This window comes from Triturus cristatus, chromosome 2_2, assembly GCF_964204655.1.
Source record: "Triturus cristatus chromosome 2_2, aTriCri1.1, whole genome shotgun sequence".
In the NCBI taxonomy this organism is placed as follows: domain Eukaryota; kingdom Metazoa; phylum Chordata; class Amphibia; order Caudata; family Salamandridae; genus Triturus; species Triturus cristatus.
The window spans coordinates 854,961,296-854,982,060 of NC_140582.1; the positions used below are offsets into that span (position 1 = coordinate 854,961,296).

A 20,765-nucleotide genomic window follows, 5' to 3' on the forward strand; every position below is an offset into this window, starting at 1 on the left:
GAGAAGCCATTTGTGATCGACTAGACAGACAGCTGAGTTTGTCCACTCTGGCATTCAGAGAACTCCCCAGGTGGTGAACCACCAGGGATATGTCCCGATGTTCCAGACATAGGCAGAGCGCCTCTGGACAAAGGATCCATGACCCCACCCTGCCCTGTTTGTTGCAGTACCACATGGCGTTGTTGTCCTTGAACACCTGCACTGCTTTCCCTTTGAGAGAGGGAACGAATGCCTTCAGTGCTAGTCTGATCGCCCGAGGACCAAATGGTTGGTATGGAGGCCAGAATCCGCTGGAGACCAGACGCCTCTGATCGCTGCCTCTCCCATGTGGCAGCCCCATCCCAGGAGTGAAGCATCCGTCACCACTGTCAGATCTGGTTGGGGAAGGGAGCCGGATCTGCATCTGACCCAAACTTGTTTTGTTAGCCACCACTGCAGTTGCTGCGCAGTTCCCTCCGAGATCACAGCTCAGAGTTGCAGCTTTCGACCTTCCACCCGAAGTCTGTGATGTCATCGTGGCAGCCTGGTGTCCCTCCACTAAAACGGTATACACCTGTAAATGGAGCAAATTTGTGGCATGGTGCACAGCAAATGCTGTGGGTCTCCTTTCTGCCCCTTTTTGGAGGTTCTATTGTAAATACTTTCTTTAGCCCTGCAGGGTTATGCTTTGGGTACCCTTAAAGGTTATCTTTCAGCTATCTCTGTCTATCTGAGACTTCCAGATCTGCCTTCTTTGTTCAAATCTCCCATTGTCAACAAGTTTCCTAAGAGTCTTACTTGTTTTCTCCATCTCCTTTCATAATGCCCCAATGGGATTTCGAATTGGTATTGACTTTCTTGTGTGCTTCCTTTGAGCCTCTTCATAATTGCCCTCTCAGCCTTCTAACCCTTAAGACTGCTTTCCTAATTGCCTTCACCTCTGATCGCAGAGTTAGTGAGCTCTAGGCTCTATCATCCAAGCCTCCCTATCTATCTGTCCATCCAGATAAAGTGGTGCTTCAAACAAAAGTTTTGTTCCTCCCTAATGTGTGGGACAGTCCATTACCCTGCCCACCACAACCCGCTAAGGAAGAGGCAAAACTCCACTGCCTGGACCCAAAACGTGCTTGGTCTTTCTATCTTCATCGTACCAAAGACTTCCGGATGGTCAACTCTTCGTTATTTATGTGGGTGCCAAGAAACATCGGGCAGTGCAGAAAAGGACCATCTATCGATGGGCTCTCCTTCGCATTAAATTGTGCTATGCATTGGCAAAGAAGGAACCTACTTTGGGCTTATGTTCTCACTATACTAGAGCAACATTGGCAACCATTGCATTAGCATACGGAGTCCCAGTCATGGATAATTGTCAGGCTACAACATGGGCATCCCTGCACACATTTACCAGACACTACTGCCTGGACAATTAAGTCCGGAGGAACAGATACTTTGCCCGTATGGTCCTCCAGGACTTACTCGTGTGATCTTGGTTTGCAGACCCTCCTCCGGGGTTGGTATTGCTGGGATATCTATTCTAAATGTAAGGAATTTACAACTAGAAGTCTCTATCAGATAAGCAAGTTACTTACCTCCGGTAACAATGTATCTGGCAGAGACATATTCTAGTTGTAGATTCCTTACTGCCCCATCCATCTTTCCCGCTCCATGAACTGATTTCTAGGGATAGGGATTCCCCTAAAAGGCTCTAGTTTTGACCAGTAGTCAGTATCTTTCATGGGTCTGCGCTTCTGGCGTGGAAAGTCATGTTAATAATTGACGTCGACATGCACAGGCAGTGTCTATGTTGGTCCGGCAGCGTCATTTCTGGCACGCGCAATGTTGATTGACGCAGAGCTGAACGCCACCTAGCAAACTGCAGGGGTACAGCTAATGAAAAATCTCCAGGTCCACACTGACGCCCGGGGGAAATTCTAAAGGTACAGTATCTTCAACTAGAATGTCTCCAGATCTATCGCTAGCAAAGGTAAGTAACTTGCTCTTCAGGGATCTACTAGCTTCTTACTACTGTCCCCGACAGGAAGTCCCCAAGAGTTGAGACCTTTTGGAAGAGGGTATTTTCTTCCACTAGTTAGTCAGTACCAGTTGCCTGCTGGTTCGCTATTGCCATGCACTTTGGGATTAGGAGGTTTAAGTCCTCTCAGGTGTCCCAGAAGAACTTTAACCTGCCCTGACCCAAGCTATACATGACTGTTGTGGCACGGCTAAGTTCATGATTCGTTGTGGCACAGACACCACTGATTACAATGGGTGAGCCATTGGCACCAGTGTCTCCATTCGCTGCCATGCTTGGCTGCAGTTGACTGGTTTTTCAGATGATGGTCAGTCATCCCTTATGAACATGCCCTGTGACTGCACTCACCTTTTTCGGGAAAAGGCAGAAGGAAAACACTAGGGCCACATGCGCTTCCTGGGCTTATTCTCACAACCTCCCCAACATCAAGCGCCCAAACTGACCATGTGCAGTTTTGGTAGAAACTGCGAAAGATCTGCGGTGGTGGTCGCTACACTGAGATTGGTTCATAGGTAGACTTCTCTCCCTACCTCTACCAGAGCTGACAATGGGGATCCGATGCATCACTTCTGTGTTGAAGCAGCCACCTGGGTGAGGTGGAGGTCAGATGCTTCTAGTCTCCCGTAGTGTCCTTGCTCAATATCGCACTGAGGTCCACATGCTTGATGTTAAAAGCTTTCCTTGTGTCCATCAAATGTAGACTGGTGCATATTCTCACGGACAAAGCGACGGCCATGTAAATATTGCTACAAGCTAGGTGGGGTCAGATTATGGGCTGTGTGCCTGGAAGCGCTACACCTTTGCAAATGGCTGGACCATCACCCAATTTTCTTGGTGATAAACCTCCAGAACGGACTAACGCATCGCATCATGAGTGACAATTGCACTCGCAGGTGGTGCAAAGTCTTTCCGCAAATGGCGAGACTCTGGGCTCAATCGATTCACCGCTGCAGAGAAGGCGCAATGTCATTAGTTCTGTGTGTTGGAGTTTGCAAGGTGTCCTCTGCAAGAAGATATTTTCCACCCAGGGTGGCACTCAGGGCTCCTGTCTGCCTTCTGCGCCGATACCTCTCCTGCCCTGTTTCTGATGATTGGGAAAGACCAGGACATCCTAGTGGTACCAGATTGGGCACAGAGTATAATATCCCGTTCTCCTGGGTATGAGCATCTGTCCTCTGATGAGGCTGCCCCTCCTAGACGATCTACTGTCCAGCAATGGGACAGGGTTTGCAACCGGCCCTTTGCAATCCCCTCCTTCATGCTTGCAGATTGATCAACAACAGCTAAACACCTTCCAGAGGTGGCTGGTGTTATTTTGTTAGCAAGGTGTCCCTTGAAAAGACTGGATACGCCTGTTGCTCGTACAAATTTGTGGTTAGGTGCAGCACGTTGCAGGTTGACACGCTGCAGGTTGACCCCCTCCAGGTGATGTTATGATGTTTGGCTTTTTGTTTTGTCCCTTTGTCCAGAAGGGCTTTGCTTTACACACAGTTAAAGGGTACCTTTCAGTCATTGTTACGGTTGAGGGACCAGCCCTCCTTTTTTTTTTTTTTTTTAACTCACCTGTTGCAATCATTTTTTGAAAGGTCAGTGACAGTTGGTTACTCCATCTTCTTTAGCCATGCTGCCGAGGGACCTCAACTTGGCACTCACATATTTGAGTTGCTGCATAGCTGTCCCTTGCGCTGCCTCATCCTCAAGACAGTGTTTTTCTTTGCCATAACATCAATGTTGCAAGGATATGAGCTTCAGGCTCTGGGTCAACCTGCTATATCCTGCATTCTTCCTAGACAAACTGGTTTTGCTGACGCGTGCATCTTTCTTGCTGAAAGCTGTAACTCCTTTCCACATCAGTCAAAATATCACCTTGCTGGTGTTCTGGTGTTCTTTGCTCCACCTCACCTCACCCTCAGGAGGGCAGACTCAGTCGTTTGGGCCCCAAAAGAGCACTGAGCTTTTACATAGTGCTGATGGTCCACCTGGTGTTCTCTGGTACAATCTTTGTGGGGTTCACTAAAATGAAAAAAGGCAGGCCGTGCAGAAAAGAACCAACTCCTACTGAATTATGCTCTGCATTGAGATCTGCTACACACTGGTCAAGAAGTAGCCTCCGGAAAGGCTGCAGGCTCATTCTACAAGGGCCAAGCTTCTACCCTTGTATTGAAATGCAGAGTTCTTGTCCTGTACATTTGCCAGGTACCTAAGTGGGCCTTAATCCCTTACGCTCAAGAAGCACTGCTGTCTGGAAATACAGGTCCCTGAGAGGGGCATTTTGCCTGCTCTGTCCTAATGGACATTTTGATTTGAGTACATTCACAGACCCACCTCCAAATAGGTACTGCTTTGGTATCTGTTCAAAAGGTAAGGAATATGCAGTTAGATGTCTCTTTCAGAAAAACAAGTTAACGTTGGTAACACTCCTTCTGGTAGAGTCTCTTTCCAACGGCAGATTCCTCACCAACTCACCCATCCTCCCCATTGTGTTGATTGTACCTAATAAAAATATTCAAAATCTAGGGCTTTGCTTACTGCTCAAACTCAATTTGCTGTTGGGCCTTTCTGTCTTGAGTGCATGGACAGCCTTGAAAGCAACTGATGCCGGCGTGCGGGAGTGTTGCACCATGTAGGCTCCGCATGTCCTTTCCGGAGTGGAATAACGTCAGAGCAAAGCTGCATGGCGCCACCTATCGGCGCGCAGAGGTACTGCTAAAAAGTTTCTGGATCCAGTCTGATACCTTGAAAATATTCAAAAGTTGGGGAATCTATACCAGAAAGTGCGTTTCCACAGGTAAGTAACTTGTTACTTAAAACACAAGGTAACCTACAGTGCTGTTCAACAGGGTCTTTCCCGGACATCAAAGAGCTAGGTAAAATGAAAGGTGCTCAGTGGGGGAAGAGGTGACGCAGGCAGTACGAGACTGGCAGCACATTTGATTTCGATTGTTAATTGTGAGTCTGAGATGCATTGAGGTTCTTCGTTGGATGCGTAGAAGTAAAGGTTTTATCGTAGTCCGGGCAGGTGCTTAACAGGGTGTTTACTGCGGTTGTGCGATGCTTTTGTTTTAAGGAGGGCAAGATTTTCTTTTGAAGTTGTGGAAGGTAACTGATGGATCATTGGTGCTAAGATAAGTTGTGAATCAAATTTAAAGCCTATGTTCCTTCGACTAATGGGCATAAGCCCAGGGCTTCTCATGTCCACGTAACCAATGACCTTTTCGTTTGCGGATTTGAGGTTTAACCCGTCATTGCCAATCTTTGAGTTAAATTTTCACTTTGTTTTGTGAAATAAGCGCATAATCTTTATTTGGTCACTTGCATCATTTAGATTAATTTAGTGTTATCACAGACAAGTAAAAGAGAAGGTTTTGGAGGACTCTAGTGAGGGGTGCAATGTAAATTTAAGCTGGTTGATGAAGATACCGTTTTGGATTCCTTGATTGGACATTATAGCACTTGACCAGTGGAAGCTGGATTCTTTGGTAGCAATCCCTACAGAATAAGCCAAACTAAGGTGGCAATTGGATGGTGGTGGATTCCCATCCAGTCCATGTTTTAGGGCTCTGTCAATGTAAAATGGTTATGTTGAAAGTGAACATCAAGAACTCCTTGATGAAACCTGCTTGGCAAGAGCGGTTTGTTTGCAGCCTTCAGGACTTCAGTCAGTTGCACAGACTTGTAGGAAGATGTGGAAAGATGTGTTTTGTCGGACATTTTATCTTGTATGGTAGTAGATTGTTCATAATGATGTATAGAATTTCCAGCCATAATAATGAAAGTTGGTATTTGCAACGTTGCTGTGTTGTCGCTGCAAACTTCTAAAAGTCAGAATTTAGAAGTTGGTTTAAAAAATCAGTTTTTTCTGAAGTGGCCTGCCAGTCAAAAACTGCGCCCATTACTTAGGTTAGTTGTTGTTTTATTCAGTGTATACACAAAAGACTGAGTTTATTCATCATAAAACCTTGAATGCCATGAAAGTTTTCAGAGGGAGATGTTTAGCATTTCTGTGCTTTTTCCATCCTGGTAAAGTATTCCGTTTGAATGTGATTTTTTTCCTCTGTCTGTTTTATAGTGCTCTTGTAAAGCTGATGAATAGATCTATAGAAGGAACAGCTGATGATGAAGAAGAAGGTGTAAGTCCGGACACTGCTATTCGTTCTGGTCTTGAACTACTGAAGGTAATGTACACAATTCTGCATTGTCAATGTAACTTTTTTTGAAGACCATAATTGAATTTGCCTTATGATTGTTCCTTGTTGAAGTTGTATGCCATTCGTACAGCCAATGGCTGGGTTCCGAATTGCTCTCAAATGTTTGTTTGAGAAGGAAACATATCCTTGAGGAACGATGTGTGGAGGGAGAATTTGGAATAATTATTTGTCTCTAGCATTATTTAAAATTCCCCAATGCTCTTTGAGTGCTTTTTTAGATTCATTTTTGAGTGTCGTGCACTATACTATCAAAAAGCTCTATTTGTTGATTTTGCTGTAGTAAAAGGAAGTACATGGTGACATGAGCTATATAGGAAACACTGAATTCATGGTTGAACATGGATGTGGGACTCAAGCTGAGAAAATGGATTTAAATTTGTGGCACTTTGGCAAAAGAAAATAGTACAAGGCTTCAGGCTTTGATTTTAATTAAGGGAATTATTACTTCCCCATAGTATGTCAAAGTAGGTACTTAAAATGGTAAAATTAATGATGCGCACAGAACATTCTGTGGTAGATTTCAACTAAAAAAGCTCCAGTGCCAAAAGAAGTCTTCAGTCACAAGAAAAAAAGAACATCCCGAAAGTGTGTATTCCTATGTTGCTTTTTGAAAGACTCAATTTTAGAGTATATACACTTGGAGCTCAGAAGGCAGTAATGTTTCAAGTATGAGATTTTTTTTTTAGGTTTACGTTGCATTTGATTGGAATGATTACATACTTTTTTCAATGTTAAAACACAACCTTAAACTTCCAACCCACTTTCCACCCATGCCTTTGCTATGACTGCAAATGCTCCTCATTTTCATCTGTAACATCTCTCTGATACTGAAACTGTGGCCAAGTGTAGGAAGCTGATTCTGTATATACTATACCAAAGTGAGGTATAGTGTGCACAGAATTCAGTGGAACCCCAAAGGTAGGCAGAGGTAAAGTTAGATAGCACCTCCCTCTCTATTTGTGGTAGTGTGGTCGAGCAGTAAGGCAGTATCAAAGGACTGTGTTAAGCCTTTGTTGTACACAGTCAGCAAATTAATTTACACACTCAAAGACTGAACTTCAAACCAACTGTTTTTGTATCAAAAATATTCTTTTAGGTATTTTATTTCCTAGAACCAAGCATGCCTGGCACAGGTGAGTGATAAGTACTTTGCAGTAAATATACAGATTGTAACACAGCTTGGATTACAATTGCAAATGTACTTTGATTTGATTACAGTAGTGTTACTGATAATGCAATACTTTTCAGAATACGGTACATATACTTTGAATGGAACTTTAAGTAAGATTACAGGTAAGTTACTTTTGGATTACTTTTCTTACTCTGAGTAGTATACCTGGATACTACTCTGGGACATTTCCTGTAAACAGGTAAGTAAAATCGTTTTTGTTAAACAGTACAATTTCAAAGAATTTCTTTAGGTTTTCAAACTCCACACTTAGAAACTTTTCACAGAAAAACAGCTAATGTTATCCTGTGGAAGAAAATCGTGTTATCGGTTTTGAGGTAAGTATTTGGTAGTGGGGGTTGAGGTTCTAGGGGTGCACTCAGGGGTCCCCCAGGCTCAAGGATGCACTCTAGTTACACCCTCAGCCGCCGGATGCAGAGTTCTGAGACCCAATGTTATCCAGTGGGCGACAGGGGGCCTCTGGCTGGTGGCAAGCAGGCCACTTGGTTGTGGGAGCAAAGCTCCTGGACTTTAGCTCGTGGCAAATGGGGAAACAAAGTAGCACCAAAGGTGCACCCTCAGGGGCACTAGAACGGCCGGGTGCAGGTTAGACGCCAGGTGCCCTGTTTTCTATGGGGAGCCTCCGTTTGCAAAGGCGCTGCAGGCTTGGGTGCGAAGCTCTTCTGAGTGCGACCATCACTTCGAGAGGTAAGTAGAGAAGTTAGGGGTTGGTTAGGCACCGTCGGTTTGGGCACCCAAGGCCGTGGGGCGTCGAGTGCATGGGTGCACTTTGGGGTCGGATCTTCTTACCAGCTCCTTGTCGCGGTTGGGGGAATTTCCGGATTTAGGCTGCAGGCGTCGGCTGGAGGCTTGATGCAGGTCAGGGGTCGCCAGATCTTGGGTCAGGATCGCCGAGGTGACCACCTGATAGTGTTTGCCCACTTGAGGTCGGGCCATGGACGGCGGGTGCAGAGTGGGGTGGAGTTGCGGTGTCTGGCCGGAGCCAGAGGTTGTAGATGAACAAATCCGGTGTTCACAGGAGGCAAAGTCTTTGTGGTTGAAGGCAGGCAGGCCCTCCGAGGTTTTTGAGGTTGCTGACTGTAGGACACACCTGGGTTTCGCAAGAGCAGGTTCGAGGTGGAGACAGGCCGGTAGGGCTGGGGCCAAGTCAGTGGGCGTCTTCCCCTTGTTAGCTGCTGCACGGCTGTTCGGTCCTTCTTCTTCTTGTAGTTTCTTCTTGTCTGAGGAAGCAAGGTTCAGGGGTGCCTATAAAAATACTAGATTTAGGGGCATTACTGGTTGGTGAAAGGTAGGGACCAATGAGTCCTTTCCCTGGGGTGGGTATACCCCCTATTGTGCCACCCTCCTGTGGGAAGGCGGTGTGAGAAAGTGCCCTCATTCTTGCATGGTATGACCCCACTTTTTGCTGAATTGCTGATGTTCTTTGAGTGTGCCCTGGGGTCATGCTAATCAAGTACCCAGGGCCTATGTTCCTTCCCTAAAATTGCATTGAAGCCTAAACCCAATTGGCATCTCTGGCCACATGTCAGCCCCTGGTAAACGGTACCACAGGTACCCAGGGCACTGTGACCAGAGAAGGCCTCTAATGGCTGTAGCCACCCTTAGAGGTCCTGTACCCTGACACACACACTGCCTATACAGGCTGCGTGTGTTGGTGCAGAATAAAGTGGAGTGTCGACATGACACACATCTGTGTGCATGCCCACAAACCACTGCCCTGGCCAGATCAGTCACCCCTCTAGTAGGGTGCCCTATACCAGAGGTGAGGATACAGGTGCATTGCCCCTGCACCCCTTCAGTGCCCAATTCCATTCTTGGGCATTGTAAGTGCAGTGCTGCCATTAAGAGTATATTGTGCTGGGAGTTTGTCATTACGAACTCCACAACACCATAATGGCTACACTGAAGACTGGGAAGTTTGGTATCAAACTTCTCAGCACATTAAACCCACACTGATGCCAGTGTGGGATTTAATGTTAAATGCACAACAGAGGGCATCTTAGAGAACCGGCAGAAAAAACAAGTGAGGGAAAGGTGTGCCCACCCTTAACTCCACACCTCAGGTGGGGGAGGCGAGGTGACTCACAACTCTGAGTCCCCGCCATCTTGAGGATGGGGGACCTAGCCAACCAGGGACAGGCTCCTGCCCCCCCCCCCCCCACTCTAGGGTGGCATGATAGGGGATGTACCCACCCCAGGGTAGGGACCCACTGGTCCCTGCCCTTAACCTACCTGTAACGCCCCTAACCTTGCTTCCTCAGATCCAGCCTGAGAACAAGAAGAAAAGAAAGACTGAACAACCGTGCAGCCAGCTTACTAGAGGAAGACGCCCACTGACATGGCCCCAGCTCTACCGGCCTGTTTCCCCTCGAACCTGCTCCTGCGAAATCCTGGTGTGTCCTGCAGCCAGCAACCTCAAAAACCCCGGAGGACCTGCCTGCCTTCACTTCCAAAGACTGCTTCTCCCTTGAACACCGGATTTGTTCAACTGCAACCTCTGGGTCAAGACTGATTTGCATATGGCTGGGTTCAAACTGAAACTGCATGGTGAGCAAAAACCGATGGATTTAGGCCCAGATCTCTGTACTGGGGTGAATGTATGACCTTGTTCTGCATTCTGTCCATCAACTGTTGTTTTTCCAACTGCAACCTCTGGCAGCAGCCAGAAACCGCGAATCCAGCACACTCTGCACCTGCCGAACCCGCCCCGAGCTCGAGTGGAAAAACACCATGAGGAGGTCATCCCGGCGATCCTGACCAGAGATTCGGCGACCCCTCACCTGCCTTAAGCCTCCAGCCGAAGCCTGCATTCTAAATCCAGAAGGCCCCTTTAACCGAGACCCGGAGCTGGTAAGAAGATGCGACCCTAAAAGGCACCCCTGCACCCTACGCCCTTGTGTGCCCAAACTGACGGTGCCTAACCAACCCTTAACTTTCCAACTTACCTCTCCAAGTGGTGGTCACACCCAGAAGTCCTTAGTCTCCCTGCCTGCAGTGCTTTTGCAAACCGGAGGTTATCCATAGAAACAATAAAAGGGTGCCCTTGCCGCTGAGGGTGCACCTTTTGTGCTACTTTGTTTCCCCATTTGCCTTGACCTTAACCCTAGGAGCTTTGCTCCCACAACCCAGTGGCCTGCTTGCCAGCAGCTACCACCGGAGGCCCCCTACTCCCCATTGGATAACATTGGGCCTCAACACTCTGCACCCGGCCGCCCTAGTGCCGCTGAGGGTGCAACAAGAGTGCATCACTGACCCTGGGGGACGCCTGAGTCTAACCCCAGAACGTTAACTCCCACAGTCGATAGCTTACCTGTGAACCGATAACCTGTTTTTCCTCCTTGGGATAACATTGACAATTTTCTTCAAAAAAGTTTCTAAGTGTGGAGTTTTGAAATCTAAAAATATTCTTTAAAAATCACACGAATAACCAAAACTTATTTACTCAACTGTTTGCAGGAAATGTTCCAGTGCTGAATCTAGGTATCCAGCACTGAGTTAGAAAAGTAACTTACCTGTAATTTACTGAAAAATCCTATTCATTTCAGTGTACTGTATTTGCTAAGTATTGCAACCTACTGCTTTTTCAAACTGTTCTACAATCAGCAACGTATTACTGTAAAGTATTTAATGCTTACCTGTGCCAGGCTTGCTTGGTTCTAAAAATACAGTATATATCTTTATACAAAAACAATTGGCCTAGAGTTCAGTTCTTGAGTGTGAATTAATTTGCTGACTGAGTGTGTACATCAAATGGTTACCACTGCCCTCTGATACTGCCTTACTGCTAGACCACTCTACAACAAATAGAGAGTAAGATTCTATCTAACTTTAACCTCTGCCTACCTCTTGGGTCACCTGGACTCTATACACTCTATACCTCATTTTGGTGTAGTGTATATAGCCAGTTTCCTACAGGGGGCATGGGCCTTTTCTTGGCTGGCTGAGTCCCCCCCATCTTCAAGATGGCGTGGACTAAAAGTTGTGCTTCACCTTGCCTCCCCCAACTGAGGGGTGGAGTTGGCAGAGGTGGGCCCAAAATGGAGGTCCGAACCACTGGGGACCAGTTGCTGAGAGCAGCAAGTGGCCTGAGGAAGCTCACAAAGGCGGCAAGCCTTTGAAGCTTCCCTTTCATGAAGCCTGGCCATCCTTGGCACCTCGTCACAGGATGTGCATTGTTTCAGGCCCCAGACAACAGCAGGCTCTCGTCCCAGGGTCCAGAAGCAGTATGGTGGTGGCAGCTGGAAGCAGCCACTCAGCCTGGACACTGGTGGTAGGTTAGTATTCAGGGGGCATCTCTAAGATGCCCTCTGTTTGCATTTTTCATGTAATCCCACACTGGCATCAGTGTGGGTTTAGTGTGCTGAGAAATTTGATACCAAACTTCTCCATTTTCAGTGTAGCCATTATGGTGCTGTTGAGTTTGTAATGACAAACTCCCAGCACCATATACTCTTAACGGCAGCACTGCACTTACAATGTGTAAGAATGGACTTAGATGTTGTAGAGGTACAGGGCTCATGCACCATTACCCTCACCACTGGTATAGTGCACCCAGCTAGAGGGGTGGCTGATCGATGCCAGTGCAGTGGGTTGTAGGCATGGTGTAGGAAAGTGGCTCTGTACATACTGTTCCCAAATAGGTTCAGTGTGTACAGAGCCCACAGTCCCCAGAGGTTTGGCAGAGGCTAAAGTTAGATATAACCTTACTCTCTAAAGTGGTAGCTTGGTCAAGCAGTAAGGCAGTATACGAGGACAGTGTAAAGCATTTGTTGCACACAGTCAGTCAGCAAATTGTCTCACACACTCAAGAGCTGAACTCTAGGCCAATGGTTTTGTATAAAAATATGTGGTTGTTTTATTTTAGAACCAACAATAGATTTAAAAATATACTTTCTCTGAATGAGAGGCTTTATATAAATTCTTTCAATATTCAGTAGGCTTTTGACTACAATAGACACAGTTGTTGCAGTAGGCAACACAATTTCAAACACAATAATACATTGAGCTCAATGGGAATTTCTAATTAAATGCAATTAGTTACTTTGAGGATTACTTTTCTAACCACAGGACTGGATCCTGGTTTCAGTCCCGGGACATTTCCTGTAAACAGTTGAGTAAAAACGTTTTGGTTACATTAGTGATTTTTAAGCAATATTTTGGTATTTTAAAAGTTGACACTTGGAAACATTTTCTCATAGAATCTCCAATGTTACCCTATGGGAGGTATTTCACTTAGCAGGTAAAGTGGGGTTATTGTTACTTTTTCTAACTCAGTGTTGGATCCTAGATCCAGCTCTGGGGCACCACCTGTAAACAGTTGAAAGAATGTGTTTTGGTTATACAGGCGATTTTTAACTAATATTTGTAAGTTTGCAAAATCTACACTTAGAAACTTTTTCAGCAAAAAACGGGCAATATTATCCTGTGGAAGGAAATTCGAGTTGCAGGTAAAGCAGGTTCTCGTTACTTTAGTAATCCATTGCTGGACTCCTAGGTTCAGCACTGGGACACCTATCTAAAACAGGTAAGTAATTACGTTTTCACAGTTGGTGCGATTTTTAAAGAGTATTTGTAGTTTGCAAAAATCGACACTTGGAAGAAATTTCACAAAAAACATGGTTTCCTATGGCAGAAAATTGGGTTAGCGGTAAGTATGGTTGTAATTACTTTTCAGGGTCAGTGCTGGGCACCATGATCCAGCACTGGGATCTCTCCTGATAGCAGGTCAATAATTTCGTTTTTGTTACTCGGTTGATTTTAGGTGAATATTTTAAAGTTTAGAAACTCCACACTTTGACTGGTTTCACTTGGAAATTCTATGTTACCCTATGGAAGAAAAGAGAGTTATCGGCTTTTGGGTAAGTACTCGACTCGCAGAGTTAAGGTTCTGGGCATAGACTTGGGGGTCTCCCAGGGTCAGGTAAGTACAGTTGTTACACCCTCAGCAGCACAGGGGCAGCTGGGTGCAGAGTGAGTTAGGCCCAATGTTATCCTATGGGAGGCAGGGGGCCCTTGGTTGGTGGCTGCTGGCTAGGAGGCCACGCGGCTGTGGGAGCTGGGCTCCTGGTCACTTGCTCAGGGCAAATGGTAGAGTAGAGATTGCAGTACCAGGGGAACTCAGGCGGCTGGGTGCTTTTTAGCCATCGGGCGCTCAATGGATTGCAGTGGAGAAGCTCAAAAACGAACAAAGGCTGCAAGCTCGGGGATGAAGATTCTATAGGTGAGACCACCACTTCGAGAGGTAAGTTGAGTAGTTGGAGGATAGGTAGGCACCCAGGAGTTGGGCACAGGGGGCTGCAGGGTGGCGGGTGCAGGGGTGCCTTTTGGTGTCGGGAAATCTTACCCTCGGCTTGTCACGGTTGGAGGGGTCCCTGGTTCTGAGGCTGCAGGCGTCGTCAGGAGTGTCGAGGTGGGTGCTTGGGTGCTGGATTCGGGGTCACAGTCGCCGGGGGGACGTCCTCAGGGTCTTTGTTCACTCCAGCACAGGCCAGGCTTGGCGGGTGCAGTGTGCAGGGTTCGCAGTTCCTGGCTGATGCCAGGGGTCAGTTACTTGCTTTGAGCAGTACCACTGCTCGTGGGAGTCCCAGTTGCTTAGAGTCACAAGGTAGCCAGGTCCTCCGGGGTGTGTGAGGTTGCTGGCCACTGGAGATGCCGGAGTTTAGCAGGAGCAGGTTCGAGGGTCGACAGGCCGGTAGGGCTGGGGCCAAAGAAGTTGGTGTCTTCCTCTTGTGAGCAGCTGCACAGCAGGTCCGATTGTCTCTTGATCTTCTTTGGTTTTTCGGAATCTGGATCTAAGGAAGAAAGGTTCAGGGTGCCCCTAAATACTAAATTTAGGGGCGTTACAGGTAGGTAAAGGGCAGGGACCACTGGGTCCCTGCCCTGGGGTGGGTACACCCCCTATCCTGCCACTCTCCTGTGGGAGAGGGGCAGTGGCCTAGTCCTGATTGGGCAGGGCTCCCTATCTTCAAGATGGCGAGAGCCCGGAGATGAGCTTCACCTTGCCTCCCTGCTCCCCCACCTGAGGGGTGGGGTTGGCAGAGACTGGCAAACCCCATGTACTTCCTTGGGTTTTCCGGCCAGTCTTCTCGCCAGAGTGGTGGTTTAGAACCGATAGGGGCCAGTTGCTGAGTACAGCAAGTGGCCTGGAGAAGCTCACAAAGGCGGCATGCCTTTGAAGCTTCCCCTGCCCATTATGGGGGAGAAGACCTAGCACCTCGCCCAGGATGTGCATTGTTGCAGGCCCAGCCTAGGCAGCCCCTCAGACAAGACGTGGATTGTAGGTTAGGTTCAGGGGGCATCTCTAAGATGCCCTCTGTCGTGCATTGTACATCAAATCCTGCACTGGCATCAGTGTGGGTTTAATGTGCTGAGAAGTTTGATACCAAACTTTTCAGTCTTCAGTGGCGCCATCATGTTGCTGCGGAGTTCGTGTTGACGATCTCCCAACACCATATACTCTTAAATGGCAGTTCTGCTCTTACAGTGCCCAGGAATGGACCTGGGTACTGTAGGGACACAGGGCTCATGCACCTGTACCCACACCACTGGCTTAGGGCACCCAACTAGAGGGGTGGCTGATGTTTGCCAGGGCAGTGTGGTTTGTGGGCATGGCACACATGGATGTGTGCCATGTCGACTCTGTTTTGTTCTGTACCCAGACACTCAGCCTGCAAGGGCAGTGCGTGTGTGTCAGGGTACAGGGCCTCTAAGGGTGGCACAATAAGTGTGTGTGTGTGTCTGTGTGTGTGTCTGTCTGTGTGTCTGTTTTTGCTTAAATGCAGTTTTAGGGAAAGAACATAGGCCCTGGGTACCTGATTAGCAGGAGCCCAGGGCACACTCAGTCAAAGCACATCAGCGATTCAGCAAAAAGTGGTGGCAACCATGCAGAAAGAGGGCACTTTCTGACACCAAGTATCTCTGACTAGAAGATCGGTCTCAAGAGCCCCAGTTGTTTCTAAGACCTGTCTGAGGGATCTCCTTCAGATGTTCATCCTTGCGTTCATAATTGGTGAGCTTAAGCAGCCAGTCATTGAAGCCTAGCCCACCTTTACTGCCCCAGCAGAGAGCAATGTTGCTCTTTGCCATCAGAAATGTAAGCATAAAGAGCAGGCCTCCTAGAATTCTGTTGTAATGGTCCTTTGTGACCATTACAACAGAAGTCCTAGAGATTAATATTCCAAGCATCCCTTTAACAACCATGCCTATCACCTCCCAGAATAATCACCTTCTGGGTAACTCCAGATCAAGTGTATATATACCATACTTTGCATGTTCACTAGACGATTCCGAGTTCATTACTTTAAGTTTGTGCTTATATCCTGCAGAATGCTCAGTGCTGCTTCTAGAGTTGATATCAGCTTCCTCTCTGCCCTCATACTTATGGCTATCTCCAAGGCCCCAAACGTGGCAGGCTACTCCAGTAAAGGCAGGAATATCTTTATAAAATAATTTTTGATCATGAAGAAAAACATCTCTACCACATTCCACACCTCACTGCGCCCCTCTCTTATATTAAATTGATTTGGGGTAACACTGTTACCTTGCGATAGCCAGGCTCAAACATACCTGGTAGACCTAGGGATGTTTTTGTTTTCTCAATCCTCAGCTATTTTCCTTAACATCCAGTTTGTCAATCTTACTATGCCCCAGCTATTGTTTTCCCTACATCATATTGTTATAAGACCTGGATCTTTCGCTGACCATTCTTCCTCTCTCTGCTGCTATTGCTAGGACGTCCCTTTGCAGGGACAGCCATGGGTCTACAAATATCATAACATAAAATACTAATAAGCTGCCAGTATTAGATCTGCAGGAATAGCAAACACTCTTGTTATCTGGTCAGGAGTCGAACACTCAACTCAGCAAACCAATGTACGATGAGTTTTGCTTCAAGAAACTACAATTGAAAATAAGATTCTGAAAGGCCACTCCTCTGGTGCACTCGTATGATCTCTTCTCTTCCATATGAGCCTTGGTCAGATGCCTTTCAGCCAATTGCAAGTAGGGAATTCTGCAGCACTACCGTGATATTGGCAAAAAAAGTATTAGAATTTAGACAATGCCACAAATTCGACAGAAAGATTCTCCCTTTGATTATTAGGTGCAATTTAATCCACACTTCTACTGATCCTTCAAGCAATCACTATGCCACCCAATAAATACTATGAGTGAGGAGGTCTACATTAAGGCTGACATTAATGTCTGGATATTTAATGTGATCCATACTCCATCAAAGCTCATGTCTGACCTAGACTTCTGAGTGCTGTCAGTTAAAGGCATAAGCTCAGATTTAGTCTGATTATTCTTTAACACCGACAGTTCACCATATATCATAATATTGCATAAATTGGTGGGAGGTTCACTAGGGTCTCTGATAAGTAGAAGAATTACATCCTCATAAATATCAATATTGGCCTGCCATTGAAGTAGATTAATTGGGTGTTTGTCTTTCTTGAAATAAAACAATCCAGTGACTCAATTGCCAGGAGAAAAATAGAGGAGACATTGGCACGCCGCTCGTGTCATGTGCCAACTGAAACTAATAAGATGTTATATTCACTGTAGCAGCTAGTGCTGTATAGAGTAACCATACCAATTCAAGGAAAGCCTTTTCCATCCTATTCACCTCAAGGATTCTATTAAGGAGCGGCCATTCAACAGATCCACCTGATGCAGAGTTGATGCAAACACCTGTCTGAAAGTATTAGACTTGGCTTTACCCGGGATGAACCCTGTTGTATCTGGAAGAACTAGCAGGGGCTTCAGTTGGGGGGGGGGGGGGGGGGGGGCATCCATGACTGGTGCAGCAATTATTTATAATCTAAATTTAGTAAAGGGGTCTAAAAGCCTGCAATGAGAATCTGTTTTGATGAATTTCAGCAGTATATAAGTAAACGTAAGTAACCTCTTATCTTCAATCAGTGCGTCTCTGCCTCAATCAGTGCTTCTCTATCCCCTTTGGCTGGTGGTTTGTGCACAAAAGTGAGTTACAAAACTAAAGAGGGTAGTGATGGTTTTACTGATCGTATTTCTAATTGGCATGTGCCGTTCTTGGTAAAGAATTCACGAGAAGTTATTTTGAGTGTGGTGCTGTATGGTACTAGTGCATCCTACTACCATGTATGGCATGCACATAGTACATAGATAAAACCCTCTGTGCTTACATGGGAAACTTTTATGTACCACAGCACTCGACCTACAGTCAACATATGGTGTCTTGTCTCCACCCCACAAATTAAAAGTCTGGAGCCATGTGTTGCAATGCAGCTTGTATTGAATTCGAATAACAGCCGACCCATGTTTAGTCACACAAGCGACTTCTTCAAAGCTAGTTGTCTGGTCAAGTTGTCCTGGTCTCGTAGAGCAATATTTCACATATCATAAAGTATCGATAAATATAAGTAATCCAGCAAAAGTTTTCATACAATACCCAGGTTATCCAAAACGACGTGCTCTTGCTACCAGGTTCAAAGCAGTCCAAAACCAAAGTAAACTAGGCCCATAATAAGGTTCTTATTCCTCGATGGTTCGTCAATCAAATCGAAACATCCTAGGGAAGCAGAGTTGTGTTCTTCTATGAGCCTGAGCCAATTATGATTGCCTTTTTAATTTCCTCCACCGACAGTGGCCGGTTCGTCTGTTCCCTGAGGTCCCACTCAATCAACACCTGATTAAAGAAACAATTGCTGTTTTTAAGCGAGGCATTTGTCTAAGCAGAGTGTACATTTGTATGGTAGGAATTGAACTCTGCATATATATCTTAGTCTTTAGTATGAATTTATCTTTTCGCTTTCTCACCACAGTTAAAGTTGCAGAAAGCCAGCCAGAGTCCTGGTAAGCCCCGTTCCATGTACGCATAGCATCTCTACTTCCCAAAACATTGACTTCTGTTGTATGTAGTGCTCCTCCATTTCTTTAAGTTCTACGGTCTTCTAAGGGTTTATCATTGACAAAACTTCATAGTGTGCCTGCCACTGCAGGATAGTGCTTCTGGAGGGTATTAAAAAACACAGTTTTCCTTAACGGTACACACACCCTGGAGATGCGATCTAAAGGTGCTTCACACAGTACAGTATTCATATTATGAACCAGCATTCCTCTTGAAAGAAGTGTGTGGTCTCGAATCTCACTACAGAATACTGGCCAACAGTGAAGAGCTCCCAAATTTCCAGTATCTCGGACTTAGAAGTCCACTATTCAGATACCGCTGAACCAATATTGGAGAACATAGTTTAGGGCATGTGCACTGGCATTAGTTCCTTTCTTTCCGCGACTTCGGACACAGATCTGGAACTCTGCTTCTTCCTTCACTCTGAAGAAATTTTCCCTATATATTTTCCAGTGTGAAAGGAGCATGTCACCCGTAAAATGATAGGGTTTAAACCTTGTGTGGACATTGAGACAGAAATGTGACAAAACCCCATGAGGTGTGCCTCTAATGTCTGGGTTTGTCGCTTGACTCCAAGGCCTGCTAAGGCTGCGCCAATGTGAATCTAAAAGTCGTCCGAGACCACAAATCTTTGTCATGAATCTCCAAAAGGCTCCACACCGGTGCCGCTCAAAGGGAAAGTTAAAACTGTAGACCTGTTCCTGCAGAAGATCATCTCCATGGTTGAAGTCTTTTGTTAAGTCCAAGAAGAAGCACAAAAAGTCCAAGCAGGACTTTGCTCCTTCTTGGTACTTTCGTTCTACTGAGAAGGTACGAGGGTGTCATTGTGCCTTCAGTTCTTGCTCCTGTTCTACCTAGTATCTGATTCCATCCTTGGACCCAGGAACGCAAGGTGCATTGGGACCATCGGCAACATCACAGCTGGTTGAAGCCTTTAGAGAGGCCATGCTGCGCATCTTTGGGATGCTTCCGGAAGCCTTTAGGTGTGCCTTTAGGCCCCTGGTGAATTACGGGGGCTTTTAGTCTGGTAACCGCCGACAGGTTCAACCTCTGCGCAGTCTGTGTCCCTTGAGCTGGCTTTGGGGTTCCATACTGGCTTCGGACTCCATACTGCCTTTGGACTCAGCGCAGACTCCTACACCATCAATGCTGGCACCGGTGCCAGAAGAGGAACTGCAGCGCATTGTGGTATCTGACGCAGTCTGCTTCACCTCAACAACACCATATCCAGATCTTGATATGCTACAGGTTATACCGAATTTATCGGACTCTCACTGTTCCACGTAACTGTGTACACATCCTACACCATCTTTTTGGCTCAAAATCTGACCAGAGCCAGCCGTAAAGAGAGGAAAGTGGTGGGTATGGGGAACTGTTCACCTCACCCTAGCATTCCGATAACTGGTATAACTGGTATATGGACTTACCTACCAGTGGGTGGGGCATTTTATCAGATTGGTTTCCAATCCCCTGTTCCAGCAACAGAAGAAAGTCCATCTTTCCTTACTGTAACTGTATGGGCTGTTGAAGTCCGTGTCTTCCATTTCCCTGTGGAGGTGAAAATGAATGTACTGACAAAGGTCCTTCAACTTGTCCAGGCACCGACCTACCCACCTACCCTTCAACAAAGCCCTCACTGACACTTTTGGGCACTTTAGTTAAGTCATATTTAGGCCAGGTAGCTAACAGTCAACTCTTCTATCTCTGTAGCACTGGCCCCAGGTGACCCGAATTTCTTGACAGCGCATGCAACCCCTGAGAGCTTAGTAGTGCAGGAGTCCAACATTTAAGTAAACCCTAATACTTTAAGCCTTTGGGGCATAATTGGTGAGATCTTATTGGCCCCTTCAGGCCCATAGATGCTGAATACGGTTCTTGGTGGGCCACACATTTCCTGTTTGCCGTGCTCCATTTTGGCTATTTCGGCCTCATCGGTGCCCCTTGGGTGTTCACAAAGATGATTTCGGGGGTATCAGTCCTACCTTGACGACTGGCTGCGGAAGGCCGGCTTACCACAGTTAGTAAAAGACCGTCTCCATACGACTGCAAACTTCTTGACATCAGGGTTGCCACTTGTCACAGCTACTGTATGCACTTGTGGCAGAGCCCTTGGCTTGTGCGCTGCAGGAGTATCGCGCTCAACGTGGCATTGGCTTCCCTCAGTATAACCTCATAGTGTCCACCTATGCAGATGATGCGCTCTTGTTCGTAACCCTAAACATAAACTCTCGCTGGTCCTTGGGTAGATTTTCCATTTTGATGGACATTCTAGATTACAAATTAATTAGGACAGAGCCCTTATTTCCCCTCTCTGCCGCTAGAACACTGAAAGAGCTGGAGTTCTCACAGCTAGGGTTTTAACTCTGGTGGACAATAGAACCAGTGTGCTATCTGGTTACTCAGATGCACACTGACCCGGAGGTAGTGATCCGAGAAAATTGCGGGATGCTAGTGCATCACCTTACTGAT

At 46.4% G+C, this 20,765-nt stretch overlaps 1 protein-coding gene across 1 annotated transcript in view; it reads left to right on the forward strand.

Moving 5' to 3' along the window:
* The window catches only part of PDS5A (PDS5 cohesin associated factor A), a 1,513,477-nt gene that overhangs the window by 487,428 nt on the left and 1,005,284 nt on the right, over positions 1–20,765 (forward strand). The window contains exon 18 of the mRNA XM_085642237.1: positions 6,081–6,186. Within this exon, the coding sequence (XP_085498363.1) occupies positions 6,081–6,186 (106 nt within the window). The remainder of the gene's footprint in view (positions 1–6,080; positions 6,187–20,765) is intronic.